Source organism: Rissa tridactyla, chromosome 10 (assembly GCF_028500815.1).
Source record: "Rissa tridactyla isolate bRisTri1 chromosome 10, bRisTri1.patW.cur.20221130, whole genome shotgun sequence".
NCBI classification, from domain to species: domain Eukaryota; kingdom Metazoa; phylum Chordata; class Aves; order Charadriiformes; family Laridae; genus Rissa; species Rissa tridactyla.
The window spans coordinates 655,656-671,240 of record NC_071475.1 but is presented as its reverse complement, the minus strand read 5'-3'; the positions used below and the strand labels follow the sequence as shown (position 1 = coordinate 671,240).

The 15,585-nt window shown below is 38.5% G+C and overlaps 1 protein-coding gene across 1 annotated transcript in view; it reads right to left on the bottom strand.

Annotated features, from left to right (window-relative positions):
• Nucleotides 1-15,585, bottom strand: part of CACNA1D (calcium voltage-gated channel subunit alpha1 D) — a 198,034-nt gene that overhangs the window by 15,977 nt on the left and 166,472 nt on the right. Inside the window, exons 37-41 of the mRNA XM_054215757.1 lie at nucleotides 15,142-15,269; nucleotides 14,931-15,027; nucleotides 13,260-13,362; nucleotides 12,054-12,155; nucleotides 6,673-6,803 (exon numbers count right to left, since the gene is read on the bottom strand). Of these exons, the coding sequence (XP_054071732.1) occupies nucleotides 6,673-6,803; nucleotides 12,054-12,155; nucleotides 13,260-13,362; nucleotides 14,931-15,027; nucleotides 15,142-15,269 (561 nt within the window). The remainder of the gene's footprint in view (nucleotides 1-6,672; nucleotides 6,804-12,053; nucleotides 12,156-13,259; nucleotides 13,363-14,930; nucleotides 15,028-15,141; nucleotides 15,270-15,585) is intronic.

Here is a 15,585-nt window from a genome sequence, read left to right as displayed (position 1 = left end):
AAGATTTTTTTATGCCATTTCAGCAGTAAAAAAACACCTTTAAAATTTTTTCCTAAATAAGTGGAAATGTGAATAATAAATACTGATTTATTTGCCATTTTTTGAGGACCAAAATACAATTCACATAATTTCAAGAAGCAAGGGGCGAGCTCCGCCACCATATATACATCTAATATCTACCTGAGCTCACCAGACTGAAAGCCCGCCTGGTTCACAGGCTGTTAAATCAGTCAGGCGGATAACATTTCTAAGAAACCATGTTTAATAATCCCAGTGTATTGCAGAACACAAAATTGTTCAGTTCTGTTCATCTCTAACTTTCCAACACAGAGCATTATTATTTGCTATACCCAAATATCCTTGTCTGATGTACCTGTAACTGGAAAAAAATACATTATTTTTTTTTCCTCACATGGGTGTTAATATTTATGTGCATTTACCCTATACCTTTTAGCAAATTTTGCTTTCATCAAAGACATTGGAAGATGAAAGAGTCTAACAGAACAGATAAAACATTCAAGAGGCATTTAGGCACCGGTCCTATAAGGATACCATTGATCACAACTGCACCAGTGAATTATTCATGCTGTTCTGCAAGAGGACACCTGTTGTTTCTACTCAGTTTTTTCTATTTTGTTGTTGTTTCTTTGAAGCGGGGGAAGAAGAGATTAATGCTACTGTGTTTGATTGCCTCTAATTCTATTCTAGAGATTTCACTAGAAGTTTGCAAAAGTTGTTATTTCTTATTCAGACCCTTTCTCTGCAAAATTTCATTTTTGATGCCCTCCTTGCTTAATTTTTATCTTGTAGGCATGAGAAAGATGAGCCATTATCAGTCCAATGGCTCGTTAGCAAACCAGTGACACAGTGTGCGAGCAACATAATCACATAATAAACCCAGGCACATCCTTAAATAGGCTTTCCTGTAAATGCACGAGATGACTCCAAATTAACATGATAATTCGGTGCAGCTGTGCTTTATGAGCCATAATAGCACCTGCAATGTTTTCAAGACGGCACAAGGCACTAATACACCAGGGCTGTGTCCTAAATAGCATCTCAAGAGACAATTAATGACACCCCTGTCTCTGACACACATGTGCTTTCAAATGCTGAAATAACAGAGCTGTAGAAGTCCCTCAGCGAGAAAAAAAATGTCATATGACTAAAAACTGTATTTCTGAACTGGTTATTTAGAGAGAGAGAAGCTTAAAGATGCTTTAAAAGCACCTCACGCCATAACATCAAAACATTTAAAAGTTAAGTTAAACATTAAAACACTAAACAGTGAAACATTTTAAAGCCTACTTTTAACAAATGCCAAATAGATTTTAAATCATTTTTCTACATCTATAGTATGCATAAAAGAGTAACACCCTTTTAGATATATGTCTTATATTAAGAAATTTGTGTATAATGCAAGAATCCAGAGTCATGACTTTTAGAAAAATATTTAAATGCTTATAAATACTAAAACTACAAAAAGATAATTTTCCCTGTACCCAAACTCAGCCCACATCCATCTGAGGTATGGTGCAACCTACATATACATGCAATTTAAGCTTAGTTTAAGAACTGCAAGCATGATACCCTTATTTAAATAAAAAGAATCACTTTCACCTAAACTATTTTGGGTCATGTAAAATACACAGTGCTCCCTCTTTTGAGGCATCTTACAGTGATACCAGGAAAATGGAAGAGACACTTGTAAGCTTTGCTTCACAGATTTTAGAAGAAGGATGGATATTTAAATATACTGCTTTATAAACTCACTAGATCTGAAATAAAGTAGAAACATGAATTCTAAATACTTAGGTCTTCAGAGCTCCAGAATACTGAAAGCCTGTGACTCTGAAAATGTCCATATAAACCATTATATTTGTAGATAATGAACATGCTTTTACGACCTGCTTATTTTATAGCAAAGAAAACCAAAAGAAGAAAAAAACCCCAAAGCTACGCTGACACTTTAACATAAAAATAAACTGGCGTTAGTATGAACAGAATACAATGCAGGAACGACTAAGATAAGAGAATAAGCATGCAGAAAAACAGCCAAATAGACCTACGCTATAGCAGTGAAGGTAAGAGACACAGTGGTCGAGCCCGGCTCCCCCAGTGCTCTGCCTCTGCCTGGAGCCCATCTTCTCACCCCGAAGCTGCGTGCTCTGCTCCACATCTACACAAGGGCTCTGTGCTTCCCCTCAGACCCAGGCTCCCTTCAAGCTGAGCCTTTCTGGGAACACAACATGACCTTGGAAGCACAATTAAATCGAACTCGAGCAACATATTAACCCCTCAGCTGATACCTACTAAAAGGTTTTTTCATTTTTTCTTTTGTTGTTTACTGCAGGGTTGGTATTACTTACAAAATTCTCAGTGAGAAAAAAGCATAATTACTTTAATCTGAAACGTGTTCCCAAAATCAAGTTCAGCTCAATGAGTCGGTGCTTTTTGTGTACTTGTGATGTGAAGGGAAATAGCCTTTAACTTCTATTTGCATCTATTAACAAAGAGGGTTATATGTAAATAAATATGAAATATAGATGCAAACGTTACAGTTTACAGTAAGTATCTTCCCTAGGAAAAATAGCGTAGAATTAATTCATTCTCTCTAAGTACTAGATGAAAGTAATTAAACTTGTTCATGCTTCACTTAACATTTATTTTACTAGCAATGTGACGACTGTTTGGCTCAATACAAATTTCCATCACTACAAAAAGACATCTGTTAAACTACTGCTAGAAATATAATTTTTTTGTGATTTTACCAAGAAAATACACTTGTTCTCACTGCTTAAGTCTCAGTCAATAGCACATGAAAGGCACTGTGAGCCCCAAGGAATTTTTCGTCTCCTGGAGCATCTATACCACCCCAAAACCGACAGCAGCTAGCCAACGTGAACTGGTCACCTACCACTTCAGAGCCACTTGCTTTTCTTCCCTCCACAAGGAGTGAAACCCCCGGGCCTGCAGAAGACAGACTGTTGTAGTTCCAAGGGACATTGGTATTTAATTTCTGGAGATGTTTTTGGTGACAATATGCAAGGTTAGACAAACTGCTGTTGATTATAATTTGAAGTGTCCTTTTGTGAGTCAGGAGGAAGCAGCAACTTCGTGGCAAGACGACTTTATTCAACAGCCTGAGTAGATGATCTCCAGAGACTCACTTCACCTCCTGGAGTGCCTCCTCTTCCCTGACTACAAGTACCCAAAGAGCAGCCTGGGCTAAGCTAACAGCGAACGCCGCATCCTTGAGGAAAAACCAAGCTGAGCAGAATGAAAACCAGCCTGAGTGCAATTATCGTGGAGAAAGGCGATGGTTTCCTGCCTGCAGCACACTCCGGCATTCACAAAGCAAATCCAGGTTTGCAGGGAGCTCCATTCTAATTTCCTGACTCAACCCGAACTTTTATTGTTCCTTCTCCTCCCCAGACATTTCTCAAACCCAGTATCAGAAGAAGCTGTTTTCTTTACTCCAGCTGGGTCTAGGTTCTGGCCCCAAAATAGTGAGGGGCTGCATTCCCTTGACAGAGTAGGCAAGTTTTGGTCACATGCAACCAACTAAAATTCAGGCAAAGGATGCTGCTCTCATCTCTTCTAGCAGTCCAGAAAGCAGAAGCTGTTTGCAGTGGTATTATCAAGACTACTAGATACTGTGAAATCTTAACTAGTTTAAAGGAGAAACTAACGAAAAGCTGCTGCTGAAGTCACATCCCTGCTCTGGTTACAGGAAGTTTCTAGTTTCAAAAATAAAGTTCTCAAAACAACAAAAAAATAAGGTAAATACAGCCAAGAATAAAAATAAAGGTCCCATCCTTACTGCAGATTTCAATGACAGGAACTCAGGTGTAGCGGAGGATATTCTTCCCCTCCGTAGAGGAAAGAAGGCTGACTAATTTAGAACTTCTTTTTCTTCACAGTCTGTTCCACCCATAGCTTAGTAAGCAAAGTCAGGTGCTGGAATACTGTACGCACACTTCGTATGATTAATTTATGCAGAGATGTATAAACAAACAGTAAATTCATCTGGATGAACTGGGTAATAAAGATGTGAGTCCACTGTGATTTCTATAGGAAGTTCCTTCACTGTTTACAACGGAATTGCGGCATCCATTGACATAACAGTCATCACAATTTCCCTAAGAAATTGCATGAGAGAAAGAGTGATATTGCAGGTTTCTGCTTTTCTTAGTATATTGTTTACCAGAGAGATCTGCAAACACTGGTTAAGTTAGAGCATTTAAGAGAATAAACGGGAAAATAGCTACTATTAGCTCTCCAAGAACTGAAGTAACATCTTCATAATTACAAGCCTTTCACAGATCGTTCAACAAATTTGTGCAGTTGAAAAACAAGTTTGATGGTATACCCATAAATTATGCAGCCAAAAATAGTTGTTAAGAACATAGGGTTTTGAAAACATTTAAGTTTTGTAAGCATTTAGGTTTGCACAAGCAAGCCTGGAATGAAGAAGCTGAAAATGGAGAGATATCAGATGTTTATACACCATAATGCCAAAAGGATCCCTGCCATGATCATTTATACTGCCTTCCCTACCATACATCCCACAGGACTGTTCTCAGGGGGACCGATCAGAAGAAATCAATTCCTTGTTGAAACACAACATCTCTTTCAGAAAGATACCCAGGTCTGTTTTAAACCTCATATAATTAAGTATTCCAACAAACATGGCATTTTGACTTTGAATCTGACTTGCTGTAGCTTCCCATATTGAATTATATTATTCCTTTACCTGCTGGACTGAAAACCTGTAAGACTGGGCTTTTTCCCAACCAGAGGTTTCAGCTTTCTTTGAAATGGCATTTCAACTTTTATTTGGTAATTCAAGTTGAGTTACTACTGATTTGTTAGGAAGACAAAAGTAGAACAGAGGAAAATGGGGAGAAAGAAAGAAATAACCGTCCCATCTACTAGAGCCTGGCTCATTTTATTACCACAGGAGCATTGTTTTAATCAGCAAAAAAAACCCAGGAGTGCCATGCCTCAAATCCCGTAAGCCCTTGCAGATTCCTAGCAGAGATTCATGGCCATTTTTTTACCTGTTCCTAATTGAAGAATATTTGTCTAAAGACAGAGGAAGAGCTAATTCTTTCCAGTTTCATCTTGCACTCCATCTTCATTACTGAAAAGGAAGTGCAATCTGATAATAAACAACAGAGCACACTCACATTTACAAAGTTGGTGTTTTTTTCTATATTGTTACGTGTGCAACTTAAAAACACAAATGGAAAACTGTAATACTGCGGCTTAAAACTAAGTTCGAACTTCTTATGCTCAAATACTTCCGAAATGAAATCTGCAAAGTCCTTCCTAAAAATCTGATGTCTTTCATTTCTCTCTCAACTGTTTCCAGTCTTTTTATCCCTTCCATTCCCCATAATTTTCCCTTCTCTCATGATATGCAAATACAGCTCATACTGTCCTGGCAAGCCACGTGCTCACACGTCAACAGCAAGAGTTGTGATAGTCTTTCTCCGCCTGTTGCATCTCTTCTGCTTACGGTGACTTGGAACAGATGCTTCAGAGCAGAGACATTCTCAGGAAATAGGAATGAAACAAATTACCCACTTAAGACAGCAAAGATCACTCTGCTGGATCAAAGTACAAACCTGCAGCATTTTTAACAAAGACAACAGTATCTGAATCAGGTTAACGTATTCCTCCCCTTTTAGAAAGGGATTTTCACAACATATTCCTAAATTTTGGCACCAGAATAAAAAGCTAACAGAAACATTAAATATCTACATTTGTAAGCATGTACTTAGCCCTAACTGAAATTCAGAAAGTCCCAATCCAATAAAAATGGTGCAGTGTATGATGTCTGGAATTATTTGAGGACAGCCTTCCATTTGCCTGTTTCAAAGCTCATAATACAAAGGGTATCACTGGAACGAAATGCTCAGAAGATACTCTTTAGATCCTATGAACTCTATGGACTGCTTGCTGCAGGCCTCTTGAGAGACAGATGGCCAAATCTAGTGTCCTGGTTTCCATTTGATAGCTTGTTTTAAGAGACAGAGAGAAGTACATGACATTAACGCCGTATGCTGTTATTACTGCCTATAGAAGAAATTGATGAATGTGAAGGTCAAAAATATTAAAAATACTGGTAATACAAATACAATAGAATAATACAAATATTAAAAAAATGCTGATAGGAAGGTATTTCACCAGTAATCGTAAAAGGAAAAGAAAAAGAACAATGAGAATTAAGAAGAAAAATGATACCATATAAAAACCTCTTTAAGGTTGTGCATATTAGGAAGTTTTCCGAGAACTGGCTTACAGCATTATAGGAACACAAGGAATTAAACAGTTAAAGCAAAACAAAGGATGGAAATGATAATTCAGAACTTCATTTATCTGATTTTACATCAGCAACTTTAGACTGTGATGTACCAACTAGACTTGCTAAGAAATTTTATAACTGTTGCTACCATTTAAGTAATCCACAGAGAATAACGTTTTGCACTTACCTTGTTATAGACAGAATAGCAGGATTACGTTTTACCTTTCTGATGAGTAAGGGCCAAAAGTGTCCCAGCTAAATAAAATCCTTGCGGCACTGCACAATCACCAATATTCATCTACCTGCTATTTCGAGTAAGCTCACAAAATGGTTAGTTAAAAATGTAAAAACAAAATCACCTGCAGAGCAATCGTGGTATTCTTCGCAGGATATTTCCCCACCAGTCCTTGTTCTTTGCGTTTCTTGAATTTCCTAAAGTAGTCCTGTATCAGGAAGGTGGCATAGAACTTCCCCACGGTTACCTCATCATCTAAATGAACAGACCAGACAGATCTCTCCCAAGTCAGCACATTTATCAATAGCCTGTACACCCGTACCTGATTTGGGGGCAGAAACGTGATGGGTGCAATAGGTACTATGCTTTCAGCTTACAACAACGAACCTGTAACTAGCGTAAAAGCAATGTTTTAGCAAGCAGCTTAGGCTCAGTTAAGTGAACTCATCCTTAATAAAGAAGCAAACACAATCCTTCACCGAGTCTCATGTACTTCTAAGGAAGTTCGTGTAAGTTTCTAACAAAGCCATAAACATGTCTGTATATGCATAAAAGCTGAAAGACCGCCTTTAGTTACTTGGAATAAACAGATTAAAATAAAAGGTACTATGACTTACATACACTTATGTTCATAAGAGCGACTCTATTTAAAAAAAATAAAAGTCCTGCTAACAACATTACAACATCTCTCTTTTTTTTCCACTGCTGAAGCAAATTTGCTTAGTCAGTGTATCAATACAGCACTGTTGTTACTGCACAAGGACGTTGACATCTTTACAGCCAGCTTTGCTATGCACATTTTTATTTTTTTACTGGTGTCATGCCCTCACTGTGATACCTGAGCATCAACCAGTTCAAATTTTAGTTGTGTCCCAGATGCTCATGTTTGGCTGTATCTTCTGCTATCTTATTGTCACCCAGTAAGACAGATTCTAGACTCTGCGGAAATCCCACAGAGGTTACAATTTCACATATTTCCTATGAGATTCTTGTTTAAGTGAAGATGTGGTCCTTAGCCACCTTCTAAGATAGGTGATGATGACAACAGTAAATATGAAACAACATGGCGCTTTCCTGCATTATTGTATCAGCTCTGCAATGCTGATAGAAATGAAAATCACTTCCATCAGTTAATTTAGTACAACTCAAAAGATATGCAAATAGCAAGTGCAGTAAAACCTACCATTTTTACAGTGTCACTGCTTGGAACAAAATCCAAATTTCAAAGATTTCAAAGTTCAAAGGCAGGTACCATATGAGGGTATCGAAATTGCCTAGTTCGTAGCATGTCAAGAATGTATGTGCCTGTTTTATGAGTCCCATTGAATGATTCAGCTGGGCAAGTTTGGTCTCTTGATGAGTAACGCTTGCCAGAAAACTAGGAACAGTTTTCTATTCAAAAACATTGCTTTTGTTTTCACACACTTTTTTCCCCCCTCAGTTATCTGGCATTAAGTTGTCTCTTTCCCTTTCTGCTGTGTTGCCTCGTCTCCCTCCCAACACATTCTGTTACGCAAGCTTTTTCTCTAATTGTTGTCAATCAAATTCTCTAATCGATTGTCAATCAAATTCTCTAATTGATTGCCACATACTGTAACATCATACATTAACAGTCGATTAAAACAGTCTCCTTTTGTCTTCATTTTATCAATAATAATATTTCCCAATGTATCTCACTAAGGACAGTATTTCTAGTAGTACTTTTACCTATAATATGACAGCTTTTGCTAATTTAAATTTAATTAACTTTCTTCTTTTTGTGACTTTCTTTCACATCAATAAAAAGGATGGGGAAATCCAATCCACATGCAATACTGTTTAAACTCATTTTCACCCGTGACAAAATTTGCCTCAAAATGAATCCTCTCCCGTGCAAAACAAGCTCGTCTCAGTATAACGTCTGACATGGGCTGCATGCATGTGAGAAAGTACCACAGGCTTTAAATTCAGTACAAATGCACCAGGGATATATTCTCCCAGCGCTTTAAGTGTAGGAAAGCATCTTGGTTGGGAGACCAGTCCGTCGCAGGAAGCATCTCAGCGCGTCAAAGAGCCTGCTCTGCCCAACACCGACATCTCTTCAGCCCCAGTTCCCCCCATTCCCGGTAGGAAACAGCGGGAACTCCACAGCTCACCAGAACAGCTCACCAGTCTACAGATTCAGTCTCAGCGGCAAAAAGCTCTTCAATCGACTCCCCAGATCTAGTTTCTAAACTTTTTGTGAACGTTTGCTTTGATGTTCATCTGTAATCTCTCTTGGCAGCTCCTCAGGAGACTAATGGTGTATTGTATTAGGAAGAGATCTCTCTTATAAAGCATCTAATCTGAACTTGCCTTCCTCAGCCTAGCTGAATCCACTGATCTGCAACGTAGCCTTGGTCAAAATCCCCAGATAAGCCTTTCCCCATCCTTTATACTATTTTTTTTCAAGTATTTGAACAGAACTTTTAAGGAAGTGATATAGCAAATGGCTCCTAGAAAGAACAAGCACATAGAAGTGACAGACTTGCTGTAACATAGACTATGGGGCGCACTTTGAGCATGGCTGGAGTCAGGCTACGACATTGCACGACTGACTGTACCTGAGACGACCGTACCTGCAAAGTCTCAGTACGCAGAAATGAAGGGCTCTTATTGATCACTCTGGCCATGCACCAACTTTTTATAAGCGTATTAGACGAATGCATCACAGGTTTGCTGGATTATACATGCCAAGGTCTGTCCGTACAAACAAGATGCGTGTGCCTCGCAGGCACAGTCAGTTGTACTGCAGACATGTGCACACGAGAACCGAAGCCTGGCCAAGGGGAGCCGTCCTTGACTTTGTTTTTTGAGTAACACACATATAGCCAGATATGGACAGGTATAGGGAGGCAGCTAAGCATAACTGACCACAGAATAGACAAATCTATAGCTACAATTACTCACAGCAAAAGGAATCATTTTGGAAGAGGGCAAAAAGTATTTGGCAGGATTAAATGAGCTTGCAGGTGGAGACCGGGGCGTTTAGAGAATACAGGTGAATCTTTAGCAAGTTGTATGTATTTCTCTTACTCTCTAGTCTCCTAAGAATGTTAACTCATTCATACATTCAGGCATTTGACTGACATTCTATGGCTTTGCAAAGCAGTTTCAGTTTTCGGTACTGAAAATGTGTTGCTAACTATTAACAGTTTAATTAAGTTGTAGTAATGAGTTATTTAACCAGTACCAATAATTAACTAACTGTCCATTTCTAGTGCATCTATTTATCATTCTATACCAATTATTTTCATTCTGCTCTGCAAATATTTGTTCTGTTTGTGTTCTGGAGGCATGGTCACGAGCACAGGAAGGATCTAGCATTCAGTAATACCAGCAAAATTCATACTGGAGAAAAACATTATAAACTAGACCGCTTAGTATTTTTAAGTGCACGTGATGTTAATGTACTGAATTTGGATGCTTTGTTGATTTATACTGAAGAGAATTTTCTGTCTCCTAGCAGATTGTTACTATCAGCTGTCACTGGTGTTGTTGCCATACACGTTTTTCTATTGACTATTAAGCATCAATAGAAACTAATTTCTACTGTATAACAAGCTATTTTGCGCTCCTCTGGCATAGGAATGTAAAATAGCTGTATTTCTCTTCCTTCTAGGTGGGTTAGAATATTTTCAGTTTTCATGTTAAGTCATGACACAAGGTCCGCAGAGAAACAAACCAAACTGAAATAAAAAATTTGGAAAGCTTAAGGACTTCCCAACATGTTCTTATTTATACCGGGTTGTAGAAGCCATACTGTTTCCTATCAATCGAGCAGTGATCCAGGTTTTCAGCCTTCTAGCTATGCCAAAGAGCTACATTTGCAGAATAAATATTAGCAATGAATTTTAGTACAGCCGAAAATAAACATACAGCTTATATTCAGCCATGAAATGAAGCTGAAGTTAACGGTGAGTTACTATGTAAGATTAGTTCTAGGCATGTAATCTTTAGAGATTCTTTGTCAGATTGATTTAGGCAGGCACAGCTCGCTATTCTGAAGCATGCATCTCTATTTCGATTAAAAAATGGAGGGGAATAAAGTTGGCAAGAGGCAACACTAATTCCATGCCACCACCCTAAAACAGAATTGCTTCAGAATATTCGGAAAGACTGATAGTTGAAAGGAACAGAGGCTGCAGAAAAAGCTCAAGCACATAGTTACAACAATAACAAAGCAATTCATCTATGCCATGCAAGCACTTAGGTGTAAGGCTAAAACCAACAGAGTAGAACACAAAAAGTTGTTTTAAATGTGCAGTATCAGTTCCCTTTGGAAAGTCGAATTTGCTAGACTTTTGCCTTCATCTCCACCGTTCCCTGGCAGCCACCACACCAATAGCAAGTGGCTCCGTCCAGCGACAAAGCTAATGCTGCTCCTCGGGTCATGCTGAAGAGCAGCGCAGCCAGCATGCTCCTCGCCCCAGAGACTGAGAGCATCACCTTCGGAAAGGGAGCAGCCTCCGCCGCCACCGGGCCGGGGATCTTGAGTCTGCTTCCAAACCTGAGCCTGAGCAGTCTTGAAAGCTGCCGTAACACTACAGAAGTACAGTAAACTACAAGAAATACCAGATTATTACAATGGATCTATGTGTTGGATGTTCAGACAAATATATCCTGGGTGTGGGTGACAATGCAACAGATCCTGCACCTTTAAAACTTGAAAAAGCAAGTAAAAAACAGTCACCTAAACCTACACTACAGCATATTCATAAAAATGTATATATTGAAAAGGGCTAAATATATATATCTGAATATATATATTTAAAAAGAGAGATATAACAAATATTTGATATGTCATTTTACAGCATGTAGGAACAACTAATTTACGTGCCTTGTAATTCTCGCAAACATACTGGCGTCCTTAGAATTTAGGCATCTCTTTACATGGGCCATATACATATCTCAGTCATACGGGCATAAATCTGAACCATTTCCATTACCAGTTGACTATGGAACTGCTTTGGTTTAACCTAGCGTAACTGAGATAATTTAGCCTCTTACTTTATTAATTTAGCAAAAAAAATATTTTTAAGCTGGCATTTTTTTTATTTTTCTCCCAGAAGTATCCAACATAGGCAAGGATATAAGCTACAATGCAGTGTACATTGTCAAGCTTAATTAGTACAAAACATGTTATTTTGCTCAATGCATTGAAAGCAAACTAAGTTTAGGTTTTTTTGCTGAATGTCTTGAAATCAAGACTAGATTTAGGTCTAACAAAGTATTCTTTTTCAAGCAACGAAATCAGCATAACATTTTCCTCTCTTTGATCTAAGGAAGTTGTACTTATCAGTCCTATATGCATTATCTAGTCTAACAGGATATAATTTTCTCTATGTTTATTTTTTTATTATTGTTTGTTGTCCTTTAATGACATCATAATTGCAAAATTCAGTAATTTTATTTCTTTGGTTCCTAACAATCTAGAAACACCAAAATGCACAGAGAATAGCACATTGCAAAGTTTAGCAGACTGACCGCCAGCTGGAGGGACAACTTGGTCAAGTAACTTCATGCTCGTTTTCTTCCATATTTTCTTTATAACTGCTCTAAGTTCTTCATTTGCTTGCTCTAGGTTACCTGTGGCAACGAAATAGAAAAATGGAGGATGGCATTTAAGTTTCAGCCAGCTGCAACGAATGATCCTTTGGATACTAATTAGCTGTATAGAAATAAAGACTGTGATATGGTTGCTTTGCAGCAAGCCTAAGCTACATGAAGTGGCAGATAATAATACTCCAACAATTAAAGAGAAGAAAGGGTGCGAGACAGTGAGCTCCTGGGGCTTCCAAATCAGTCTCCGGAGTACTGCAGAGGTCAGCGGTGATTTACAGATCTTGGCTCTACTCTGTCGCTGCTTACTAACTTCTGCCTAAACTGTGCCGAAAGTGATGACTTGCTCACTTCTTCCTTGGTCCAAAGCAGATCATTTACTTGTTCAATCATACTAATTACTCAGTTGTACAAGCTTGAAAGTCCAGGCAGCTGACTCCTGAGCAGTTTTGCATCTCTTGCACCTAAACAGCAGCAATGCCCGAGGGGCTTAATGAAATCAGTTTGTTATCACCAGTAGAACGCAAATTCTGCTGAGAATAGCAGAAGACATGGAACAGAAAGTAGTAAAAGATGGTAAAATAATGAAAAGAAAATGTATGCAAATACAAAGCAAAATTCTTTAAAACGTACCACTATTTTTTAAAACTTTTCCCTCTCTGATGCAAATGACAGAAATCCATTCAACTCAGTCAGACCCGGCCTCGACTAAACTGGGGATGTTGCTTTCAAGTGTGCAAAAGTTGCAGTTGCACCAGCGTGGGATCCAAGGCACCAAGTTAAAGAGTAGTGAGGAAGGAGCATCTTGGTTGGACAGAAAGGGGAACTCATTCCGTCTCTGCAGTGGAACTCCTGTTATGCCACTGTCACATGTTTTTATCTGACCAGGTAAAAGCATGTAATAATTTCTGAGATTTCTTGGGCTTTGGCCTCACTACCCCTTTTCTTCCATTTTCTAGCAAACCGTTCCCACCAACAGTGAATAAAACCCATGATCCAAAAGCAAACCAAATCCAGTGAGACTAAAGCAGCCTTATTCATGTTCCGACAAAACGAATAAAGTAAATTGTAACTTTTCCTCATTGTACCTTCTTACAAGGGCAGTAAAGGCTTTACAGCTGAGAACCTTACCTTCGGTTTTTATCTTTAGAGCAGTCCTAACCAAAGCAAACAAAGTAGCATTGAACATGACGGTTCCATCACTGTTTAGTGGCATATTCATGGCTACTAACCTCTGTAAATGAGAAAAGGAAAACAAATTTTGATGCGTCTTGGTTTAAAAAGAACAAACTCCTGTCACATTCTTTTCTGAAAAGCTGATTTATTCAAAGAATAATATCCAGAGAGGCATAAGAATTTTATAAGCCTTCCATCCTAGCTGTGTATAATAACCACCCCATATCACTCCCTTCCGGTATTAATCACATGCATGCCTTTACAAAAGCTAAAGCTGTCCAGTGGTTATCATGAGCGAATTATTGAGTTAATTTGCAAACACTGAAGCACAGTCCTTGGCTACAAGTCACACTGTGCAAGTATTAAGACAAATGCAGGTATTTAAGAGGATGCCCTCCAGGTGCTGTCACATTCCAGGTTTCCCATGGGTTCCTCCGGCCTCATGCTCCATGAAGACCACAGCACCTGGTCTGCCGTGTGTAAGCTGTCTCATTTCTCGGGTAACTCTTCAGTGACGCTGTGCAACTCTCATGCTATCTGTACTGAATTAGTGGGAGGGATTTTCCTCTTTGGATTAGTCCATCTCTGCAGCACAGTGTTCACCTTTTACAGCAGTATTGCTGTGACCCTGTCTGTCAGAAAAACACTATTTCATCTATCAAAATCTTTTCCTAATGTCTGACTTGGATTTTCTTCTATTCTAGTTTAAAAGCACTACTCAATCGGATCATTTATCTTAACATATAGATATAGGTTTGGCATCCATTTGAACCCAGTGTTTTATACGTCAGCTTACCTATTTATAAAACAGATATACGAGAAATCAAATGACAGTGCTGTTGTAATGATCCTTCAATTAAAAGGCTTGATCTTATTCCAGCGGAAATTGCTAAAACCACAATATCCGTAGTTCCAAAGTCGTCACAGAACATAATAATTATTCATCTCTTTTGTGTTGCTTTTCAACTTTTATATTAAAATGCAATTAATCCTCATCTAAATTACATATTGTGCCTGACAAATTCCACGCCATTTTATATTCCCTTTACTTTTCAGTCTTCTCACTCACTGCTACATACTGTATCGCACAGTTATTCACTCCAGCTTGGTTTATCATCTTCCAGTCCCCACCCTTCAATCTCATTTCTAGGTTTCACACGCAGCAAACTTCTCATGAATGCAACTGTAAAGGTACTGTATCAAAACTTAATTGTCACTTAAATGCGTGATCGCCCTCTTCTCCTTAGGGCTGAAGAGAAATCAGAAATGTCAGTGAGCTGAAGGAGTCTTGTATGTGACACTGGGTCCCCAGAAATGCTGGGATGAGGTAGTTCATGTACAGGACGATAACAGACTAAGGATAGATTTACGGAGACTGACCCCTTTAACTCTGATGCTCTGGGAACAATTTTACACTGGTGGTAACTACTCAAATGAGCAGGCTGAAATAAATGACACTCATTTTGCTGGTTTACGTTAAGCCTGCAAAAAAATAGGAAAACTTGAGGGTGAAAGAGACCTTGTGAACAGACAGGATTATAGTACGTATGCGACACATATTGGGCAGAATTGAATGAACGAACTAACTGTGAGAGAAACCTAGAAAGAAAACAGGGTAAAACCTACCTTGCAGGCCACTCGGTGAGGGCATAATTTGCCAAAACCTAGCGGTGGCTGAATGCGCCTCAGCAATGTAACCACATCAAGATGCTTTATCCTTCCCCTGGAACGAACACACATCAGTTACCAAACATACATCCATTCCCAAACAATATACTATGCTCTGCTTTTATGGGTTTTACCAGATAAATCTCACCAGAGAAATAATCTAACTTACTTTGCTTCAGGGTCATATTCTGACCAAATCCTTTTGAACTCATCCAAGTGATGGGGGCCCAGAATAGACCAGTCACGTGTCAAATAATCAAAATTATCCATAATGACAGCCACAAATAAGTTTATAATCTAAAAAAGTAATTAAGAACAATCTGCCTTAATTATTTTGAAATTTTATAAAAATATTCAATAATACGAGGAAGTAATAGGTTAGGAATTCAAAGTGATCTCATAAACAATGATTTTTTTTTTTTCAAATATGATCAAATATCACAGAAAATACTTGCTGAGCATTTAACTGAGTCACTGAACTCTATCAAGTAACGATATGACACAAGCGTGATTCTGTCTTACTCAGTCATTGACATAGGCTGTAACGTGGTTTTATTTCTCCTCCTTGATTTGCCAGATCCCACTACATCAAATTAAAGAATGGATCCAATAT